This window comes from Panthera leo, chromosome D4, assembly GCF_018350215.1.
Source record: "Panthera leo isolate Ple1 chromosome D4, P.leo_Ple1_pat1.1, whole genome shotgun sequence".
Classification (NCBI taxonomy): Eukaryota; Metazoa; Chordata; class Mammalia; order Carnivora; family Felidae; genus Panthera; species Panthera leo.
In genome coordinates, this window is record NC_056691.1 from 4,036,464 (window position 1) to 4,060,043 (window position 23,580).

Here is a 23,580-nt window from a genome sequence, read left to right on the forward strand (position 1 = left end):
GGGCAGAAAGGGAAAAAAGTGCAGAGTCTCAACACTGTGGCCTGGGCGTGGCCTGGCCCAGAGCAGAGACTGGAGTGACAGCCAGTCAGAGAGACAAGGAGCCCCTCCTGATCCAAAGGGGGGCCTCTGAGCAGGTGCAGAGTAGAGGTGCGGCTTGCCATTTCCAGCCCCCTCAGAACCACTGATCCCCCTAAGTGCCTCGCATCTGAAATTCAGGTGGCCCCTGACAGTCCTCCCCTGTCCCCTCCAAGGAGAAACACACAGTTTACTCAGAATCATCCTCATGTTACCAGCTATTTCCAGGTAGAGTGTGATGCTTCCGTTATTTTCTCCCTTCCCTTCCCTCCCCCCCATATCCTCCCATCACACCCTTCCCATTCTGCTTGTCCCTCCCTTAGGCACACACGCATGCCCCCTTGTGCCTCTCACATTCACGGCTCTGTGGGAGTCCCTGCAGAGAAAGCAGTCAGCAACGTGCATTGAGGGTCCAGCGAAGGCTCACCGCATTCTGTGCACAACTGGGGACGAGGAGGTTCAGTGACAGTGGCCGTCTGAAGAAGAGACTTGCGTCCGGCCAGAATCGGGTGTGCAACTCAGAGCTGAGTGGCCTTTGTCTAGTACGGACCCAAGCTTGGGGATACCAGATGGCGGGCCTGTCGCCCTTGAATATTAGATGATACCTTGACCAGTGCTGTGCAGTCTCCCAGCGAGGTGGAGGCCTCACTTTGGAAATAGGAATCAGTGATGCTTTTATTGTTTTTTTTACATTTTTTTAATGTTTATTTATTTTTGAGAGAGAGAGAGACAGAGCACGAGCAGGGCAGGGGCAGGAAGGGAGGGAGACACAGAATCCCAAGCAGGATCCAGGCTCCGAGCTGTCAGCTCGAACCCATGAACCGCGAGATCATGACCTGAGCCAAAGCTGGACGTTTAACTGACTGAGCCACCCGGATGCCCCATTAGTGATGCTTTTCAATGCAATTACGACTCATTGCCATTCAAGAAATATACAGTCACAATATGGCACGTTCGTCAGAGACACTGAGATGGCTTATAAGGATGCACGCTTGTATTCCCTGTGAACAAGGAACAAGTGTGATTTAATTTGCCTCTCTGGCCTCAGATTGCTCAATGACACAACGGGGAAGGAAGCTGATGTTTTGTCTGAGTTGTTACGGAGGCGAACAAGGTACCGTGCACGGAGTTAAGCCTAGGTGGTCGCCGTGTGTCTGCTCCCTACAACCATGGAGTCTTTTCTTCCATCAGTTCTGGAAAATATTCAGCCAGTTTTTCCTCAACTGCTACTCTCTTTCTTAGCATTCATTCCTTCAGAGGCTCCTGTTAAACATCTCATAGACCTTCTGAATTCATCGTGTGTATCGTTTCTCACGTTCTGTCGTCTTTTCTCCATGTGCTGGCCTGTGTAATGTCTTTGTGTCCGTCCTTCCAGTTCACTAAATGGCACTTCATGTGTCTAATCTGCTTTTAAACTGAACCACTGTTTTCTCCCGCCACCAATGACATTTTTTTTTTTTTTTTAATTTCTAGCGGTTCTCTTTGTTGCGGTGGTGGTTTCTCTAACATTCCTGGGCATGTGTAGAGTATTTTATCGCTTGGTCATATTTGCAATTCCACCTTTTTTATTCTTTATTTTTAGAGAGAGAGGGAGAGAGAGAAAGAGAGCGAGAGTGGGGAGGGGCAAGAGGGAGAGAGAGAGAGAATCTCAAGCAGGCTGCACCCTCAGTGCCGAGCGTGATGCGGGACTCAGTCTCAAAACCCTGAGATCGTTACCTGAGCTGAAATCAGGAATGGGACGCGCAACGGACCGAGCCCCCCAGGCGCCCCACGATTGCCCCTCTTGTTTCCTTGAACACTTCGTACACAGGGAGCTCAACCTTCCAGTGATCGGTGACTCCAATATGAAAGTCCTTAAGGGTTCAAACCTCTGTGTCCTCCACCCTCCTTCCCTCCCTGCCCTCGATCTCGTAATTCATGTTTCCTTATGTCTTCGTGATCTTTTTGAGCTCAGTTTGATCGCCATGCACCTGTGGGAATCCTGAGCCTCCTGTGTCGGGACTGCTGTCTCCCAGAGCCTGGGAGGACCTCTTCTTCGGGTCCGGCGGCCCCGCTGCCCTGTCCGCGGCAGGGCCATAAGCATATTTGCCCTTACACCAAACCCACATTTTTGTTGTCGCTCTTTGTATTTACTGCCCCCTTTCCCCAGCTCAGGCTCCACCTCCCTTCTTGTTATATACTTAAGTTTGAAAAGCAGGGTGTGGGTTTAGGAAAGCCCTTGCCCTTGTCCGCTGATGAGTGAGATCGGGTGGGGCTGGCCCCCAGCCCCACGTGCTGCAGTGACCGTCCGGTGCCCCCATCAGTGGTCAAGGGACACCACGTTGTTTGACACGTGTGGCTCTGTGGGTCCGGGTCAGCGTCGCGGCACGGCCTGTCTAAAGTAAACGTTCAAAGGGCTGTGGGCTGATGACAGTAGCAGCCCGTTGATCCGACCAAGGCGCCCGTGAAGCTGAGAGGAGGGGCATGACCCGGTTCCACGGGCCGGGGGAGAGACGGAGGCGTCAGATGCGGACCCACATTCCGTGCCGGTCCTGCTTTGCATGGAGCGTACATGTGCCTCCTTTCGCTATGATGCAAGGCGACGGTGCCCGGAAGGTGCATTTCCCTGCGTCTCTTGCGGACCGGGAGGGCACCAGCCCTCCAGCTCTCCTCTTCCGTGGACGGTTGGCCTGAGGTCCCGCCCAGCACGTCACTACCCTGGACGGGAGGGGCGAGCCCTCCCAGTCTGTCCGGACAGCCCGCTCCAGCCACGGCCATCGTCGGGTACACACGGCCACCCCGGCCCTCATCCCCTCCAGCCAGCCACGCTCTGTGGCTCTGTGGCCACACAGGAGGCTGTGCCCTGCTGTCCTGTTCTGTCTGCCGCAGACATGGCACAACGTGTCAGGACCTGGGTGGCAGAGAGGGGGGTGGTCCTCCCCTCCCTGCCACTGCCTGGGCATTGCCAGCACACATCCTCTCCGATCTAGGAGGCGTCGGAGGGTGGACAAGGGGGCAGCTGCTCCAGGCCTCCACCCCACCCCCCACCCCCCGCCACCCCTCCTGGGCCAAGGGCTTGGGCATCTGGGAGGGGCAAGGCCAGCCCAGCCCAGAGCCTGAGGCACACAGCCTGGGAGGCGGGGGGCTCTCCTGCCCTCTGCTGCCCTCCGACCAAGGAGAGTCGCCGTGCGACAGCTTTGCCGCCCGGCTACAGTTCACAGCACCGTGATAACAAAACACGAATGTGTTGTCAGCTTGCTTCTTCCAAGAGACCCACAGGGGAAGAGACATTCTGGGGCTTCCGCGAACGTGCCTGAGGCTGGCTGGCCCCTAATGCAGGAGAGGAGCTGGGAGCTGAGCCTTTGCTCCCCCTCTTTGCGGGGGAGGGGTCAGTGCCACAAACCTGGTGGGAGTGCTGGGGCAGAGTGAGCTTTCTGGGGGAGCAGGAGGGGCCGCTTCGGCTTCCAAACCAGTTTTCCGCGTGTGTTAGATTAAAAATAGCCCAGCCCAGGATCTGCCTGAAGCCAGCAGATACCTCACAGCTGCCGGCCGTTAGCGTCACCGGGCCTCTGGTCCTCGCCACCTACAGAAGTTGGGCCTGTGGGTTTCCTTCTCTGCCCTCGTTTCCTGCCAGCTGCCATGGGGGGGGGGGGGGGCCTGTCAAGCAGCTTGTCTGCTGCCCGGCTGGCTGTCGCTGCCGGGATCCCCGTGAGCTGGCCACAGGCTGCCTGGCTGGAGCTCCGGGACAGAAGGACTCTGCTTCAGGACCTGTGCCCTGGGGCTGGGGGGGGGGGGGTACCAATAGGGGGTGGGAGGGGGCCGAAGGAGGTGTGTGCTTTTGCAGAAATCCCTTGTCCAAAAGCAAGACCCGCCGTATCTCCTCCTTGCGCCAGATCTCTCTTTATACTGTTTTTCTCATGAAACAGAAAACACACGAGTGAGTGCATTGCCATGTTTAGGTGCAGATCCGTGAATACTCACAAAGCAAACACCGCCAGGGGAGAGAAGGAAAACCAATGTGGCAGGGGGCCTGCCCCGCTCACAGCTCGAGGACACCACTTCCTGGATTCTGGTGCCCGACGTACCCTCAATTTTTTTTCTTCTTCTTCTTCGGTTTTATCACCTAGGATCTAGGTGTGCACCTCTAAACAAACCATTTGCTCTTGCCTGTTTGGGAACCACGTGCGCGTGGAATCGTGGCGTGTGTTTTATGCTCCCGGGAGTCCCCTGTGGTCTGTGTCATTGCCATTCGGCCGTCGGATTGTTCTGTGATGTTGCGTCGTGCGAATGCCCCAGAGTTTACGTACTCATTCTGTCTGCAGTCAGTGGACCTGTATTTAGGTTGTTTACGGTTTGGGACAATCACAGATAAAGCTGCTGTAAACACACCCGCATACTTTCCGGGCACAGGGGGCATCGGTTTTTTTTTTACCTAGGAGTGTGGATTTCTGCTTCCCAAGGACTGAACAGGTTTGAGACCCATAGAGAGTTCCAAGCTGTCTCCCAAAAGTGGATGATCAGAATCATACTCCACCCAGCACCATGGAGGGCACCTGCTACCCTGTTTTTAGGCAGCACTTGGTATTATCAGCCTTTCTCATTTTGGCCAGTCTGAAGGGTGCCCAGGGGTGTTTCCACCGTGGTCTTACTCTGCGTTTCCCGGATTATTCTGGTCCCACCATCCCCCCTGGGCAATCTGCCATCCCCCGTCTCAATTTTAACAAGAAAATTTCAATCCGGGCATCGGGCAAGATGGAGTGCCGGAATTTAGGCACGAATTCAGAAAACCGGAGTTTGGATCCCTTTTCTTGCTTCCAGGACCCTGAGGTCAAAGATCTAAAAGGCTGTAAGTCAAGGAGGGTGCTGTTTTGGAACAGCCCATGGACATTGTCCTCCCGCGGTCTCCTTTGGTATGCGCACGTGTCAATTTTTCACGCTCAGGGTTCATTTCACCGAGTTCTTCATCCCTCCAAGTCACCCTTTTTGTTGGCCGCGGGTGCTTAGGGAGTAAAATATGAGCAGTCCCGCATTCCACATTGTAAAAGAGCTTCTTATAAAGAGGACTCCGTTCTCCTCCCGTATGAACATAGGTCTTACCCCTTCTGTGTGGTTGTTTTTTGCTTTGACAACGACGAACGGGCCTTAGCCGGCCGCGGGGCTGTGAAGACAGGTTCACGCCTGGGGTGCTGGCGGCGTGGCTGGGTTGGGAGGAAGGAGCTGTTCTGAAGGTGCAGAAGGTTTCAGAAGGGGGGTCTGGGTGTGTTCCTGCACCCGCACCAGCTGCCCAGGGCCGTGGGGTGTGGAGGCCGCCCGGCCAACGTGCACAACCAACTGCGACTTGGTGAGAAACGTGTTCTTAGAGCAAACGTCCAGCCCCACCCGGCACACAGCTCGGCCGTCTGTGTCCACTTACCTTTGGGGATGAGTCCACAGGCGGGAGAGGGGGACCACACGTGTTTCCAACGCCCGTCTCGGGGGCGTGACCTCTTGCAACCGGAAGGAGGCGTCCGAAGTTTTCCCAAAGCACGGAAATCCCACGCAGCGTGGCACAGTCACTCGAGCTCTTCCCAAAATACGGTGCCCTGGGGCACGCTGCGAAACGTTTTGGGGGCTTAGTTTCCTCGTTGCGGAAAATGCCAGGGCCCCGAAGACCCTGGGAAGAGGGGGCCCTCGCCCCCTCCATCTGTGGTCGGGAAGTTTCCGACGTAAGATGCTTCCCAGGCACGTCCACGCTGCACCCGGGGCCGAGTCGGCCGGCGGTGCTGCGGCTTCTGGGACTGTGCCCCAGACGCAGACCCGGGGGAAGAGAGGCCAGCGCAGAGACTCTCCCTGTGCCGTGGGTGCCCTGTGCTGGTGGCCTGCCTGGGCGGCTCCCCCAGGTGGACGGAGACTCGCCCACAGAACCTGGGCTCCCCCTGCTGCCCACCCAAGGGTCCGGCCGGGCCTCTCTATGCGGGGGGGCCAAGCCCCGGAGCCCAGGTCGGGCACTGCGGGCGGCACATGGGGCAGGTGTGGGTTTGACGCGCCGCCTCCTGTCTTGCAGGATCCGGGACAGGAACGACAACGGGTCTTACGCCCTGTGCCTGCTGCATGAGGGGAAGGTACTGCACTACCGCATCGATAAGGACAAAACGGGGAAGCTCTCCATCCCCGACGGGAAGAAGTTCGACACGCTCTGGCAGGTATGGGCCGTCCTCACGAGGGAGAAAGCCCACCTTTCAAGCCCAAGCCTACCTGGGTCCTGGTAGGGGCTCCTTTCAACCCTCAGGTACCTGGAAGCCTGGGCCAGGGGTGGGGATGTCAGGTGCATGAGGCTCTGGAATCCAGAAGTTCTGGGCACCATGGAGGGCCCCCCCGCCCCCGCCGGCCACCCCGGAGAGCTGTGCTCAGAGGTGAACAGGAGGCCATGCCTTGGGGGCTGGGAGCACTTCTCGCTCTATATAAAGCATCGGGTGCTGGCTCGCTGCAGAAGGAAGCTCTGGAAACGAAGGAGACTCAGCGCTCCCTGGGTGATTCAGGATTTTTCAGCTCTGGTCGGAAAAGGGATTCTTTTTCACCCAACCTCTAGTAAACCCCAATATGGCTCATAATTCGGGAGACACGCAGGGACCGAGGAGCAGGGAATCGATGCCGTCGCACTTTCCAGCGGGCGGAGGTGGGAACACACTGCTTGTTTTCATTTCCATCACAGCGACACGTGGCCACGGCCACAGCCGTGGCCGTGCTGCACACATCACTTCATCCAGGCACCCTGTAACCTCCTGGGTCCAGCAGCAGAGAAACCCCAGGGACTCTGCTGGCCCGAGTGGCCACCACACGGAGCTTTCGTGGGTGAGGAACGCAACGAGGGTTGTGTCCACGTGCCCACGCCCCAAACCCCACCGGTGCCGATAGCAGGAAAGGGCTCCACTCAAAATCCATCTGCTTGAAAACCGGCAGAAAGGATTCGCATTCCTTGAAAGCACAGTAACCACCACCTAATGTATTCTGGTTCCTAATGCTGTGGCTGGAAAAGGAATACCTCTTTTCTGAATGCCGGGGGTTTGGGTCTTTATTCACATCGGTCGTAACACCGGCATCGTCTGCCGTGTGGCTCGTTAGTGACCACGGGCTCTGCTTTAACTCACCAGCACCAGTTTGAGAGAGCGTTCAGCCTACCAGATACGAGTGCCCAATGCAGCTCAGAGATGAGTAGGGGACGTTGCTGGTGGGTATTAATTCCCACCAGCGTTTCTCACCTCCTACAAGAATTGTGGATGGTGTACACATAAGGGCCCCGGGTCTGTCCTCCAGCACGACTGCTCGGGGGCCCCGGTGTCATGACCAGGACACGGCCACAGAGCCGTTGGACTTCTCCGGGATGACCATTTCCTTTGTGTGAGTTCACGCACAGTGCCAAGGTCAGCACACTGGCTCATCCCAGCATTAACCGTCTCTAATTGTTGGAGTTTCTTCCCAAGATTCTACCCGTATTCGTGGATTCCTCTGGCATGTCAGTGTCCAGCCCTAGCTAATATCTTTCCCCGTGTGTGTTTTCTAGCCCTTGGGCTTAAGAAAGAGCCTCAGAAGGCCAGCACTGCCTTCCATTTTGACAGGTGTGATTTCAGTGGTTTTTTTTTTTTCTTGAGAGCCACATGAGGGGCCGCTGTTCATGGACCGCCCCCCCAGGAGCCCGGAGCTGTTTCCCTGGGAGTTGGGAATTGCTATACTTGGCTGGACTGGCTTACTTTGGGGACGGAGTCAGCAAACCAGGACCTAATCTGGCCCTTAGCCTGTTTTTGTATAGTTATGGAAGAAGTGGTTTTTATACTTCAAAGTGCTTTTTTTTTTTTTTTTTAAGAAAGGACTGTGTGACAGGGAAAGTGGCCTGAAAAAAGCCTAAACTATCTCTGTCCAGCCCTTGTAGAGGTAGTTTGCTGACCCCTGCCCGGGAGGGAAACGCTCATGTGCAAGCCCACCGTCCAGGCACCCTGGTCGGTACAGTGTCAGAAAACACAAGATATTTGAATGACACTGGAAAGATGGACAGGCACCTCACTGCTGGAGGGACCTCGATACTGTCAGCCCGAGGACACGCTGTTACATTCAATGGAGCGGACAGAGCCTCTGTGTCTATTTCAGAAGCGTGTTAGGGCTGGTCTCGTTGAAACGCCTGCTTAGAGGTAGATCTTACAATAAAAGACGACGCAAAAAGAGAGTGCTTCCTGGAAGGGTAAAATATATTTGCTCAGGGGCGCCTGACTGGCTCCTTCCGTAGAGCATACCACTCTTGATCTCGCAGTCGTGAGTTCAGGCCCCACCTTGGGCATGGAACCTACTTAAAAAAAAATTACAGATACAAACATTCACCCAAGCAGGTAAGGTTTGAGAGGAGATTCAAGAGCAGGGTCCTTAACTGGAAAAGGTACCAATAAACAGAGAAGGAACAGATACCAGATATGAAGATTCTAGGTTGTCTGAAGAGATGTCTGTTTGAGAGAAAATATGAAATACCAAGGCTGTCTTCTTATTGTGTAATTTTGATGAGATACAAATAAATCTACTTGCCATTAATTAATTTTTTAATGGGCCAATTGGACATCATGAGTCGTGGTTTTCTGGGAGCTGTTAGCCAAGGATGGCCACATTCTGTCAACATAAGGTCATTCTCTAGAAGACCCTGTCCTGATGACCCAGCTCTGACATCTTCTCCCTGAAACTTTTGGGCTGAATGACTTGGTACCTCCAAAGCCTTTGCCCACAGCTCTTGTACAGCATTAACCGATGACTAATAGTATATTGTGATTCCTTTACCTGTCTCTCCATCAAGAAAGGAAGCACTTCAGGAATAGGAAATATGCCTCATTCATCTTAGTTTGCCTTTGGTCCTGCCTTGGGGCTTAGCATGAATGACTGAATAAAGGAAGAAATGGTAGCATGCTGAATTTGTTTTTATAACATCATACGGATGTAGGAGAAATAAACAAATAAATGGAGCTAGCTATTGAAAAAAGAAGGGAGGGAGGGCTGATGGAATGGATGGTTGGATGGATGGGTGAATGAATAGATGGATGGGTGGGTAGATGGATGGATGGGTGAGTGGATGGATGGGTGGGAGGATGAGTGGGTGGGTAGATGGATGGATGGGTGGGTGGGTGGATGAGTGGATGGATGGGTGGGTGGATGGATGGATGGATGGATGGACGGATGGATGAGTGGCTGGCTGGCTGGCTGGGTGGGTGGATGGGTGGATGGATGGGTGGATGGATGGATGGATGGATGGATGAGTGGCTGACTGGCTGGATGGGTGGGTGGATGGGTGGATGGGTGGATGGGTGGGTGGGTGGATGGATGGATGGATGGATGAGTGGCTGGTTGGGTGGATAGATGGATGGATGGATGGATGGATGGATGGATGGATGGATGAGTGGCTGGCTGGCTGGGTGGGTGGGTAGATGGATGGGTGGATGAGTGGATGGATGGATGGGTGGGTGGATGGGTAGATGCAAGGGTGTGGGGAGAGTGAGGTCAAGTCCAGATGGGAGGTGGCATGTAGACTTCAGTCCAGAATCTGAGGCCAGGGGGAGGGGCCATGGGAAGGGAGCAGGATGAGCTCCCAAGGAAGCACGTTTTATTGTCCTCAAGCCACATTTAAGGTCTGAAAGGGGAGTCGGCTGCCCCAGGTGGGATTTCTCCATTTCCTGCCTCCGTAATGCATGGCTCTTACTTTCTTTTTTTTCAGCTAGTGGAGCATTATTCTTATAAAGCAGATGGGCTGTTAAGAGTTCTTACAGTTCCGTGTCAGAAAATTGGCGGGCAGACAGGTAAGTCCCTGATGTTGGAATCTCTGTGTCTCAGATGTTGACAACAATCAGCCTCGTGTTCCTTTTGGCCTGTCCCAGGTTCAGGTGGGATGAGGACTTACTTTTACAGATCAATAAAAAATGTCGGATCAGTCCAATTAATCAAAATGTAGCCAATAACTTTAACCTTAGAAAACGGACTGATTCTAACTACGTGGGTAAGAGAGGCGAGTGAAGAGAAGACATCGAAAAAAAATGGCGCCCCAGGCAGGACAGTTGGACAGTCAGGCTGAGTGATCTGCGGGGGGCAGGGAGGCGTGTTGCGGGTTTCCCGGGACTTAGCCCTAACCGACCGTGCTCTTTCCACCCAGGAAATATCAACTTCGGAGCCCGGGCGCCCCTCCCAGGTCCACATCCTGCAGTAAGTGTTACCAGAACTGCCCCTTGGGTGAAGAGGCCATATGTTAGTGCAAGGTTTAGCACTCAAGGGTAGAGGTGACTGTTGCTTTTGTCACCTTGGTAAACTGCGACCAGGGGGGTGTCAGCTAGAATCAGCCTACTTTTAGTTCCAGGCCGGTGGAGGCTATTTGTAGGTTACCCTGGGACACCCAGTGTTAAATCAGAAGTACGCCCCCTGGTGGATTCGGGAGTGGTAGCCCCTGGCTCTGGCCCAGCCCCGAGTCATCTGTGTGGAGCCGTGTGCACGATCCATGAGATCGTGTGCGTGGTCGCTGTAGTGAGTCTGGGGTGCAAGATGTCTCACTGAGCCCGCCCCCCCCCCCCAGCTCTCTTGGTTAAATCATCGTTCTCAGAAGACTCGACCTTTCAGGAGAGCTGGTCTGGCAGTAGCTTAGCAGAGGAGGTTTGGGGAGGGGCTGGGGTGCTCAGCTGCATCAGACGAGGAGAAGCCCCTAGAGAAGGCAGGTACTGGCCTCTCCCTCCATGTCAGTAGGAGGTGAGAATGTCACCTGTCCCCATGTCTCCACGTGGGCTTGCCCAGCACATGCCCCTAAAGAGAGAATCCTGCCAGTCTCCTACCTCCCGACTGTCCCAAGCTGACACACAGGTTTATACTCAAGACAGGACTGGGTCCTGCTCCTTTTGGGGGACCTCGGTGTGCACCTTAGGTGTCCTTTGAAGTATAAATTCCCCCATCCTGAGTTGTGTGCTCCACGTCTCCCGATTTGCCTGTTAACCCTTAAAAAACAAAATCCACAGAGAATAAACGTTCTGCCCCGGGTAAGGCCCGTTGATGGCTCAGAGGCTGTGTCTGTGTTGAAGCAGCGAGGCTCTCTGGGGCCAGTAGCCGCCACTGGATGGGGCGATTAGGAATTTGCTAAAGTACCAGTGAACTTTGGCCCCAGCATCTAAAATATAGCACCTCTGTGGAGTGATCATTTTATTTTACGCTTTACGCGGCTCCTGGGCCTGGAGAGTCTACTGGAACATGTGTGTTCCATGAAACAGATTTCTCTTCCTCTGAGATGGGTGAGGGCTCAGGGCTGAGAGCTCATAAAAGAACATCAAGCCTGTATGTAGCCACGCATCACCCAATAGCTTCAGGACGTTAGCCGTTCTGGAAAACCTTTTTATTAACTGGTGAGACACATACAGGGGAAAAAAATAAATACACGCCCTACGTGTCCTAATCTGGAATTTCCACAAACACCTTAGAACCAACACCCCAAAGATGTAACAGAATTGGGCACCATCTGATTTATTCTTTAGAATGATTTGCCTCGAGTTTGTGATTCAGTAATCTATATGATACAGGAGCTATTTAACGTAACAGCCCTGATCTTATAGCTGTCCATGGGAACTGTTACCAAAATATTTTTCCCGATCCTTCTGCTCACGTGGTGGGCTTCTCCTGAAGCCTCCCCAGTGACCCAGTGTTGCTGGTGCTGAATCTCCTAGCGGAACGTGGAGGGGGCTGGCGGTGATCATTGTAAAGCAAGTCGAAATAGTATGTCATGTAAGGTAGCCCGTGTTTGTTTTCTGAAACATTTACTATTCCTCTTTGCCGTTATGGTTTCTAGACATGGTCAGCGGGTGGAATTATCTCAAGAATCAAATCATACTCCTTCCCAAAGCCTGGCCACAGAAAGGTGCTAAAGCGTCCCCTGCTTGCGGTCCTTGACTGAGTGGTAGGACTGTCCCGTACGCGGCACTCCCGCTCCGGTGCCCGCTGGCCTCCGCGTGCGCTGCCCTGACCCCCCCCCCACCCCCCGCCCCGCTGCTCTGCTCTCCTGTCTGCCGTGTGCAGCCCCGGTCGGCAGCCCCCTCCCGGGCCTCCTGTGCTTTCCTTGTGGGTCCAGTCACTGCCACCAAGTCCACGCCGCGAGCGTGCCCTCTCTGCTGAATGTGCGCTTGAAAGTCATTTGGGTCAACGGGGAAAGTGGGAGCCTCGTGTCGGAAAATCGTTTCAAAGCGAGCCGCGTGACTTTGTTGCCAGAATCCCGTGTTGCAGGAATGGGAGCCGGTAGCACAAATCACACGCTGCCGGGAGGAATGCCAGGGTTTAGCGCCTAAGACGGTTTATTTTGTGGACACCAAGTGAGACAGTACCTGCATTACGGCTGTCGGCTTCCAGCACGGAACTGGAGGTAGAACGTGCATGAAGACAGACATGGACATTTGAGGATTAGAAATACCTGTTTTCTTTATGGGGCAGTAAGGTTGACATAGGAAGAGGTTTTATATTTGGCTGTGTGATTGGATTAGGAGGAAAGAAGCCCAATTATTTTAATGATTTTTACTTATAATGAATCATCTCCATATATGTGTGTGTGTGTGTGTGTGTGTGTGTGTGTAGATACACAGACATATAGTATGTATTGATTGCTTTTTGCGCTTTGATCATTGGTGGTAGAAAATTCTTTCATTACTAATTCTTTCCACGTTCACATCAATTGGCATTTTCCCAGACATACAGTTGGGCGTCAACACAGGGTACAAGTTGGCTACAGTACTTGCTAGAAACTACAGAAACGAAAAAGCATAAAAGTCCTGAGATTTCGTTTAGGAGGAATGTTCCAAGCGGGCCATCCTACTGAAGGCGTTCTCAGTCGCGCTGACGGCAGGCCAGAGAGGGGAGTTGAGCGTGACGTTTGATGAGCTGAATGAAACGGAATGGCTGTCTGAATGTCAAGGGCCCAGGAAGCGTGGGTCAGCCCGCAGGAAGACTCAGCTAGGAGGGGGCAGTGCTTTGGGTGGGGCGGGGGGTGCTACGTTCGAGGCTGCCTTTGCTAAGGGTGGCATTTTAGGAGTCGGGGACCAGGTTGTCAAGGTGACACATTCTCTGTGTCCAGTGCCCACTTTGCCACACCGCTTGGCGTTAACTAGAAGGTCCCAGGACCGGCATGTGATTGAGGCTGTGGCCCTGAAGAGGTCAGCGTCCCCCATGCTCCCCAGCACAGCTCTCCCACTGCTGCCTGCTGGCCCGCGTGGCCTCGGCATTCGCCCCTTCCCTTGGGAGAGGGCTCCGCCTGGGGGCTCACAGGCCCGGGGTCCAGCAGTGTTTCCTGCTGAAGGGGCCAGATGGCACCCATCAACCGAGGTGATGCAAAGCAGATTCTGCTTCAAGGTGCATGTTCGTCATCACAAGCTGTAAGCTTTCCAAGGCTGTAATTACAATGTAGTTCAACTTTGCGACCTTGCTACCGGGGTTTGATGGTCAAACACAAGATTCAGGGGTTTGTAATCGGACGCCGCCCCCGACAGAGCTGCGTAGAAGAGCTCGGGGCAGGATGCATGACATGCATGGTGCCCAGACCCCTTGCTCGCTGGCTTCCGTGGCCCCTCCACGCACAGGGCCTGCCTGTCTGCCATGGGGGATGCCCTGTAGACGTGGGCCACACCGCCGGTTGCCATGATTTGTTTATTCACGATCCCCTGTATGGTGGCCCAACCCTATGTGCCAACACACAGCCCCCCAACCCAGGTGCAGCCCCAGGGATGGGCGGTTTCACTGTAGACAGACAGCGTTCTTGCGTATCTTTGTTACGTGGTTCCTAGGTGCACCACGCAGGGTTCAGCCAAGGGAGCGTGACCAGCTGGAGATTTGTGTACAAAACAGACACACACACGCGTACATACATATTTACATACACACACATCTCTACACGCGTGCACTCACATACGAGTATAGGTTTGTCACAAGGACTTGCCTTATGCTATTATGGGGGTGTATATGTGGGTCCCGTGTCTGTAGGGCAGACCGTCCGTCAGGAAGGGAACTTCAGGAGCAGGACAGAACTCTTTGGAGATGCTTAAAGTTGTCGTCCGCAGCCGGGGGTCAGTCCGCCCTCCACCTTTCTCTTTTTCTCTCTTGGCAAAGCCTCAACTCTCCCCAAAGGACTCTCAGCTGATTAAGCCAGGCCCACCCATGATAATCTTAAATTAACGAATTAGAGATTTCAATTACATCTGCAGAATCCCTCCATAGCAGTACCAAGATGATAATTTGATTCAATAATGAAGATTACAGCTCAGACTAGCCACACTGACACATCAATAAGCCATCACCCCAGGAAACAGTAGCCCGGCCCTGGGAGGAGACAACTCACCCCCACCCCATCCCTGTCCCAAGCAGGCTGAAGCCAGCTTAGTCACTCACGGTGAATAAGGAGAGATCTAGAAAAGACGTAGTAGATCTTTACACTAAAGGAATGTGTCTCCTCTTTTTTTTTTTAAGTTTTTATTAATTTATTTTGAGAGAGAGAGAGCAGGAGGGAAGAGACAGAGAGAGAGAGAATGCCAAGCAGTTTCTGGTATCTGGTGCACAGCCCGACGGTCAGTGCAGAACCCGACTCAGGACTCGAACTCACGAAATCGGAGACTATGACCTGAACTGAAAGCAAGAGTTGGACGCTTAACCAAAAGTTGGAGCTACCCAGGCACCCCAAACATGTCTCCTCTTCATAAACTATTAATATATATCACTAAGACTACCTAAAATAAGACTACCTAAAAATAAACACATGCATGGATAAGGAACATAATATCATCAAAGGAAATAAAAAACTGAGAATAAGTATTGGTAATGACACATGTGTAAGGCTAAGATCTTTAATATATAGAAATTCTGTAAGTCAGTAAAAGTTTTAATTAACAGGCTAACGGCAGAGGATGTCAGTAGGTAGTTATTAGTAAAGCGAATATATTTGTATTTCTCTTATAGGGAAAACATAGGAAAATGTAAACATAGGGGAAGCCGCTCCATTTCATAACGAGAGATATGCCAGTTGAACCTCTGGTGCCCCGTCATGTCCATCTGTGAAATGGACCCAAGTAAAAAGCTTGATGGCATGGTGTGGGAGGAGGCTAATAAGCCCTTCTACACTTTGCTGGAAGCGATACAGCCTCGAAAAAAAAGGTCGTTTCATAACATCCACCAGAAATAAAAGCACATGTGACTTCTTGCCTGCAATGTTATCTCTAGGTGTGTAGTATTCTTACATGTATGCACAACCACGTATATGTGAAGGTGTTTACTCCAGCACCGTATAACTGACAAAGTCTGAAAACAATTTTAAAGTCTATCATTGGGAAAGAAACCAGTTACAATAAAACTCACACTGTGGGAGACAGCTGAGATCTAGAATTGTTTCCAAAATACAGCGTTAGTTGCAAGTGACGAATATGTGCTGATAGAATATAGAACGTTCTGGAAGAAATACAGTAATAAAGACACCGGTAAAAGCAGTTGCTGTGGGAGTACGAGACAGGGCTGTCAAGGAGACTCCTGTTTCGTTGTAAACCCTGCCGTGCCTTTTAAAATTTGTACCTCTTGAATTTATTTAATAATATTTTTAAAAAGGGAAATTAGAAAGAATTTCTAATTAGAATTAGGATTAGGAGCTAATTAATCTGGGGCGCCCGGGTGGCTCAGATGGTTGAGCGTCCTACTTCAGCTCAGGTCATGATCTCACAGTTTGTGAGTTCGAGCCCAAGTCGGGCTCTGTGCTGACAGCTCAGAGCCTGGAGCCTCTTCAGATTCTGTGTCTCCCTCTCTCTGCCCCTCCCCTGCCCACCCTCTCTTTCTCAAAAATAAATAAGCATTTTTAAAAAAGAAACTAATCTGATTAATACTATGAAGATACGTCTCTGGCAAAAAAAAAGGCTATTGCCTATTTAAATTTATAACATTTTTGAAATATCCATTGATTTTCCCTAGATGCCAAAGATATCAATAAAGAAGCATTGTGTGATTTAAGTTATGGATTAAATGTATTTTAATCGCTATTCAGAAATATGTTAGGAGAGCTGGTATTCATGTTTTTGTAAATAGAAGAGGAATTTTCTATTCGTGAAGCAGTCAGGAGGAAGCATTTAGGGGAATTATGTCAGATACCCCGTCTGGTTAGCTAAGGTGCAAATGACGCTCTTGAGTTTGTTAATTTGACCAACATACATAGTTGTTTTTAATGATTCAGGCACAAAAAGTACATGTCAGAACTTGAATTAATTCTAGCATGTGAGTGGTTAGTGAAAAGTGTGTTTTGACTTGAAAAAGCTTGTTAATCAGATATTAGAGATGTCCTAATAAAAACTTAGGAGCAGGGATATTTTAAAATTTTCCTTAGAGGTTAGGAACATCTTCATACCTAAACACGGAAACAAAGTCAAATTACGAATGCAAGTATGATTCACCCTCTCCCCACCCCTCCACACACTTGCTTTGAAGACTGGAAATCCTTAAATGAACGAAGCCCCTCCCACTACCAGATACCAGAATGTTCGTCATGTTTCGCTAAGCACACAAACGGAGAACCAGCAGAGTCTGAACAGCAGCATTTTAAAAGACAGCACCCCAGCCTCGTGTCACCAAGGCGCGTGCCCTCAAAGTGCCACACAGCATTGACGTTTACCTCGGTGGAAACGTGTTCCAGAATTTCACATTGAAACCCGTGTTTCATGCCAACCTCTGCACTGGTGACTGGGGTATTTTTAAGGCTCATATTTAAATACACAGTTCACCGGGGCTGAGTTGCCAGAGGGAAGGAAAGGAAAGAGGGGCTGTGGAGTCATACCCACTTACACGGTAACGCCGAATCGGTGACCCAGACCCTTGAGAAAACGTGTTTCCACATCACTGTCAAGGGCCACGTTGTGGACCTCTGCTCCGAAGGTGAGAGAGGATCAATCGTGAGGTTCAGGTGTCGGTTGGCGTGAATTTGAAGCAGACTCGGTATCGTTCCGTGCCCTGGCCGAGGAAGTGTGCCTTCGACCGCGGGTCCCTGCTCCCCACTGGGACCACCGTCATGCCACCAGAGACCAGAGCCCCATCCGCAATGGCTCTGAGGCCTACAGCCCCTTCTTAGTCCCTGCAACGGTGACGCATATGGGGCCACCTTCATTACTGCTGTGCCTGACTGCAAAATGTCTGTCAAGGAGTCTAAAAATTAAGGTCTAGAAATGGATGTTAGGACACAGCTCCAGACACACGGGTCAGGAAGCTGGATTACCTGTCGGCGCTGTGAGGACAATGTATTTTCACTCGTCTGTTCACTTCTGAATCCCCAGCTACACATCGGCTCCCGGAGAATATTACGCTTGCCGTCAAGCCCGGCCAGTGAGAGATGGGGGATTCGAATTTCAGACCTAATCTGGTCTTATTTTTGTTGTTGTGGAGTGACCTGTTTTCACCTTCGTGTGTAAAACTTGAAGAAAAGGCGCAAGTTGGTGTTTGGGACGCAGAACACGCAGGGACCTAGCGCCATCTAGTGGTGGCCGGCGGGCCTGAGCTCTGTTTGGAACGTCCGCAAACACGGGGAAAATGCACCTGCCAAAATTTCGTTTACACCTTGTTCTCTATGCAGACAGGGCGCTGATATTGATTAGGGCGGAATAAACCACCGACACAAATCAGAAAGAATAATGATAAATGATATAATAGGCCCACAGTATGTTTTTCACTAAATTAAAATGTCAAGTTGTAATACTCATCAATACTTTTATAACTTAGCATCCTGCCTCAGAGCCCATTCTGTACAAAGTTTTTGAATTCTTTTCAGCTGTGAACCCTCGATCCCAGAGGGTATTGGGCGTTGTCCTACTAAGTGGCGTATCCATTGAACACTTCAGGAGACAGGAAACTCGTTTCACGTCTTTACATTCGTCACAGTGTCACTGCCGCCCTGGTAACTGACACGACAGAAAATCTCCCATTTCTTCCAAAGAACATTCTCCAGAGTGTCGTCCCCTGCCCCCCCCCCCCAGTGAGGATGAGGAGGACCTGGGGGCCCAGCCAGGGAGCAGATGTGGTTAGTGAGTGTCCTGTGGGGCTCGGTCAGGCCGTGAAAGCTCGTAACAGAGTGGTGGTCCACACGGCCTCCTCGGCTGAAAACGGGGGCCTGCCTGACCTTCCGAGGGAGACCCCAACCCGGGTCCTTACTCCGAGGCAGACCGGGGGTGAGCACCACCCTGCCGATGTCACTGTGGCCGTCACTGGTGGTTCGCACCTGCTCTTGGTGCCCTGGCGTCCCTGTCACTTACACACCCCCACCTCTGCTGTTCATTCCTTCCCCATGGGATTCACTTGTCGGGTCACTGCCTTCTGCCTTTAATTTGTGAAGTCCACTGCTCTGAAGAACATTCGCTCAGGGTGAAGCAGTTATAGCCCCAGGATACTGCTCTAAGGGTCACAGGGCAGGTCTCAAGGTCAGGAGAAGGGGTGCTGGTGCCCTCCCCTTGCCCAGGACGGCAGGTCCTCGTGTCAAAGTTTTGTCTTTGGATCTCAGTTTCCCACCTGCAGCCAAGATCAGAGACGTTGAAAGGTTAGTAAATGTAAACCTAAAAGAAGCTTTTTTTTTAAATTTTTTAATGTTTATTTTTAAGAGAGAGAGAGTACAAGCAGGGGAGGGGCAGAGAGAGAGGGAGACACAGAATCTGAAGCAGGCTCCAGGCCCCGAGCCATCAGCACAGAGCCCAATGCAGGGCTCGAACTCACAGACCGTGAGATCATGACCTGAGCCGAAGTCGGACGCTCAACCGACCGAGCCACCCAGGCGCCCCTAAATCGTTTTTAAATCACACTGACTCATTCTTCACATCTCCCAGCTTTGAGACATTATCTTCGTTCACTCATTCATTCACTCACTCATTCACTCACTTATTCATTCATTCGTTGGTATGTGTTTGGCACATTTTTATGGAGCACCAGTGGTGGGCAAGACGAAGCTCGGGTGTAGCGAATGCACGACTGTGCCTTACACAGTTTGCACCCTCGACACGTGGTGCCTCTCTTGTGAGTGCGGCGGGAAGGCTCAGGTAGTCGAAGGAGAACGTGGAGCCAGGACCACCGGTTGACATGTGAGAGCGGGAGTCCCGTAGCCTGGTCACCTGGGCCTTTGCCACTGCGAGCAGTGGGCCCGTGGCGCTCGGTAGTCGGCCCGAGCAAGGAGGTCAAGGTTTTGGAGACAAGTGGCCGAGGCGTGGCCGCGGTGCCTTGTGACTCTATTATCGTACTTGTGGTTCCGGGTCCTGTGATGTCAGGAGGGCAGGTGAGGACGCATTGTGTAGCGCAAAACAAGTGGCAATGTACAATTAAGCTTGATGTCTCCGTTTCTTTAAATTTCTCCAAAATCTGGCAGTATTTCACTTCTTCGTGGCCGGTGTTTGGGCGCCGATGAGGTTCAGGGGTATGTAAGCCCCTATTCAAGTCACACCAAAGCAAACCAAAAAAAGAGTTTGAATTGTGATTTTTTTTTCCACGAACCAAATTGACCAATTGACCCTTGTTTTCAGTTGAGGGGGTGGAGGCGGCCAGGAAGACTCAAGATGGAGACTTTCAGGAGGGAAAGTTTATAGGGACGTAAGGAGTAGATCATCCCCACACCCTCTTATTTCATAATGCAAATTAACGCACATCAAATAAATAATAATAAGAGTCGTTGCCATTAATAACGGCCAGCAAACCGTTTTCCATTACCTGCTCGGAGTACTGGGCAGATTTCCTTTCCTTTGGGTTCGGAGAACAGGTTCCCCACCCCTGCACGGGGTCTGTGATTATTGTCATTATTAGCAGCACTGGGCTCTGGCCAGCGGCAGCCGCGTCCCCATGGGACCAATAGCTCACTGGCTGGTTGGTGCCCCCCACTCTGGCATCTCCCCCACACATAGCTAGATCTCCCTGGAGGGTAAGATACAGGCAGAAACTAGGACTGTGTAGACGCTTTGGAGTCAGGGAGGGCGTGGAAGCAGCTAGTAGATATTCACAGTTTCTTGTTTTTTAATGTTTATGTATTTTTGAGTTGGGGAGGGGCAGAGAGAGAGGGAGACACAGAATCCAAAGCAGCTCCAGGCCCTGAGCTGTCAGCACAGAGCCCGACACGGGGCTTGAACTCACGAGCGGTGAGATCGTGACCTGAGCTGAAGTCGGACACTTAACTGACTGAGCCACCCAGGCGCCCCTCAGCGTTTCTTCTTAAATAACTTTAATAGGACATAAAAGTGAAAAGAAAGAGTTGAGCCAGGAAGACAAATCCAGCGGATCTTTTGATAGGCGGAAACGGGATTGAAAAGGGTCTGTGAGCGGGGACCCCATGCGCGAGCTCTGCTTAGCCTTCGCGGGGTCCAAACAGCTGCCCGAAGAATGAGATAAGCCACGTGGTTTTTTTGTCTCTCTTCCTGATTCTTTCGTTTGTCTTCTCTGCGTAAGTTCAAATGTGAGTCTTTGAAACTACAAGTAACTGTGCAGATCAGTCCGACAGAGCACCCGTGAAGGAAAGTGACCTGCTGTCGTCTGTGTGCTTCAGGCCTCCACATCCCAAGGGAGCCGGCCAGAGAGCGCCGTGACCTTCAATCCGTACGAGCCGGACCGCGGGCCCTGGCCCACGGACAGAGGTGAGAAACGCACTCGTGGGTCACCGGCCATTCACCGCACCGCAGTCGCGCCGGCCCGACTTAGCGGTGGCTCAGCGTGGGTGACGCTGCTGGCCGGTGGCCGGTGGCGGGTGTCACCTGCCTGGGACCAATGGTGTTCTGGGGCATGAAGAGGTCTCCGAGGCCTCCCTGTCGGGGACACGGCCTCACGGAAAGCGTTCTTCCATGCTGCTGCCCCAGAAAGGCTCGTCCGGTAACCCCGCCAGTTCACGGCTCTAGGACCGCGTCCTTGGAAGGGTGTGTGTGTCTGTCTACCACCAACACGCTTCAGCAGAAGGGGCGGTGACGCGGGGCTGCTCCGGACGGAAGGGATGTCTGGGTGGCTGGAATTCTAGCCGCACTGAGGGAAGTGCAGGGGCCCTGAGGCCACAGGAGGGCCCAGTTCACGAGGGCACACCACACCCTCCGTGAAGCCCGTAGCCCTCGGCCAGACTGGTCGTCACAAGTGGGAACCCTTTCCGGGTTCTCTGTGTGACTCCGGGTTACGTTTTTATCGGTGAGCTTGGTCAGTCTGTGCATTGCTGCAGAAACAAGCCCCAAACTTAGCAGCTTAAAATGGCTGCGGTTGTCAAAGGGTCTCCTGCGGGTCGGGGGTTTGGGCACGCCGGGCAGGGGGGAGGCCGGGGCGAGGCTGGAGCACGGGGGCCGGCCGGCATCTCGCCCCTGCTTCGTCCAGGGCCCTCCGCGGCCATCTCCTGGCAGGGGCTGGCGTGGGCTTGCTCACAGCGTGGAAAGCGTCCGGACGGCCCGACGCCTCGCGTGGTGTCTGAAGCTCGAGAGCCATGTTTCCAGCCAACAGTGCAGATGGTTCCTGGTCCTTTACAACCTCGCCCGAGTGTATCACAGACGTCCCTTCCCATATATTCTGTTGGTTGACGTTGACACAGTTACAAAAGCCACTGGGGGCCGAGGGGGTGTGACATAGACCTCACCCCTCAGTAGAAGGCGGGTCAGAATTTTTACATGAGGTAGGAAGGCCTCCCTCCATCATTGCCCCTGGCATTGAAAGACCCTTTCTCTATGCACATTCGTGCAAGAATGGGGTCGGGCCCGGCGGGGAAGAGGGGCTTTTCACTGCCCCCACAACAAACTGGGAGAGACTGTGCTCACTGGCGCCATAACCGCACGAGGTGACCAAGGTCTGGAAAGGGGAGGTGGGGGGAGGGGCAGGAGGCCGGGGCGGGAGATGATGGGAGTTTCACCGGGGGTCCGGCCCCAAGCTTGTGTTTTCCGGACCGCCCTGCAGACGCCCAGAGAGAGGCCTTGCCCATGGACACCGAGGTGTATGAAAGCCCGTATGCGGACCCCGAGGAGATCAGGCCCAAGGAAGTCTACCTGGACCGCAAGCTGCTGACCCTGGAGGACAACGAACTGGGCTCTGGTAACTTCGGGACCGTGAAGAAGGGCTACTACCAGATGAAAAAGTAAGTCATGGCTGCAACACCACCCCGCACGTCCTCCCGCGAGCGGACCTTCTGGGAACCTCCTGTAAATGCACATCCCAAACACAAATACAACCCAGCACAGCTGCATCTGTCTTTGTTAGCAAGTCCATTTGTGTTCATTTCTGGTACAGTTACAATGCAAGCATCCATTGCGTATGGGAGCTACGTAAATACTAATTACCTGTGTTAGTTAGGGTGGCGTGAGCATGCCTTTTAGAGAATTAGAAGGTAGAAGCAAGCAAAATGTGATAAAAGTAGAACATCATATTTACGCCCCCCAGATACCACTACTGTTAACTAACAATAGTGTGTGTGTGTGTGTGTGTGTGTGTGTATTCAGTTATTTTATCTTATTTGTTAAATTGTGTCCTATTTCTCTTACCCATAAAATTCCTGATTACAAATATCATGAGTGAAATGACATATTTGCTTTTTCCTACATTTTCAAATAACAGCACATGTCATACGATAAATAGAATTGCTGGGTCACTGAGATCGCCGTACATGACTTGCTCTTTAGAAGGCGTCCCACAGAGACGGTGCAGTAAAGATACTGGTCTGTATGGTCTTTCCAGACACACCGTATCTCTGAATGTGTGTGTTGGCATTAGTGTGTTAACTGATAATCAGGTTTAGCTGTTAGATATGATTTTAAATCGAAGACATTTTATCAATGTTTTTTCTTACGTAAGTAGATTTACATTATTCAAGTGTCAAGAATCTTCAAGTGCGAAAGCACACACAGAAACTCTTGCTTTCAATATCGTTTTGCTGGGTGTGTGTAATCGACTGATATGCTCATTTGAAGATATATGTACGCATATCACAGTTATTTGTGAAATGAATATAAATTACCCTGTATTAAGGCATAAATTTTCTTCAGTAGTTTGTGACACATTCCTTGCTTAATCAAATACACGAATTAACATAGGCATAACTATAGAGACATAATTTCAGCTAGAGGATTTGGGGAGAGGAGAGGCCATGTAGGTCAATTTAGGGCAAAATGATGTCTTCACAATAGTGAGTCTTCCAATCAATAAACATAACCCATTTTTCCACTTACGTGGCTCTTGACTTCTCAGGTTTCTCTCAAGCAGGGTTGTTTCATTTTCTATATAGAGTGTAATTTTCTGTGTAGAGTGTTGTTTCCTGTGTAAAGTATAGCTTCCTGTGTTGAGTGTAGTGTCCTGTGTTGAGTGTAGTTTCCTGTGTAGGGTATAGTTGCCTGTGTGGGGTGTTGTTTCCTGTGTGGGGTGTAGTTTCCCGTGTAGGGTATAGTTTCTGTGTTGGGTGTAGTTTCCTCTATAGGGTGTTGTTTCCTGTGTAGAGTATAGCTTCTTGTGTAGAGTGTAGCTTCCTGTGTGGGTTGTAGTTTTCTGTGTAGGGTGTAGTTTCTGTGTAGGGTATAG

At 51.8% G+C, this 23,580-nt stretch overlaps 1 protein-coding gene across 3 annotated transcripts in view; it reads left to right on the forward strand.

The window, feature by feature from the left end:
- Nucleotides 1–23,580, forward strand: part of SYK (spleen associated tyrosine kinase) — an 83,176-nt gene that overhangs the window by 41,674 nt on the left and 17,922 nt on the right. For 2 of the 3 annotated variants that reach the window (XM_042913264.1, XM_042913262.1), the window contains exons 4-9: nt 6,098–6,236; nt 9,776–9,857; nt 10,208–10,257; nt 11,876–11,944; nt 20,597–20,684; nt 21,970–22,147. In XM_042913264.1, coding sequence (XP_042769198.1) covers nt 6,098–6,236; nt 9,776–9,857; nt 10,208–10,257; nt 11,876–11,944; nt 20,597–20,684; nt 21,970–22,147 — 606 coding nt within the window. The remainder of the gene's footprint in view (nt 1–6,097; nt 6,237–9,775; nt 9,858–10,207; nt 10,258–11,875; nt 11,945–20,596; nt 20,685–21,969; nt 22,148–23,580) is intronic. The other variant, XM_042913263.1, reaches the window with a different exon arrangement.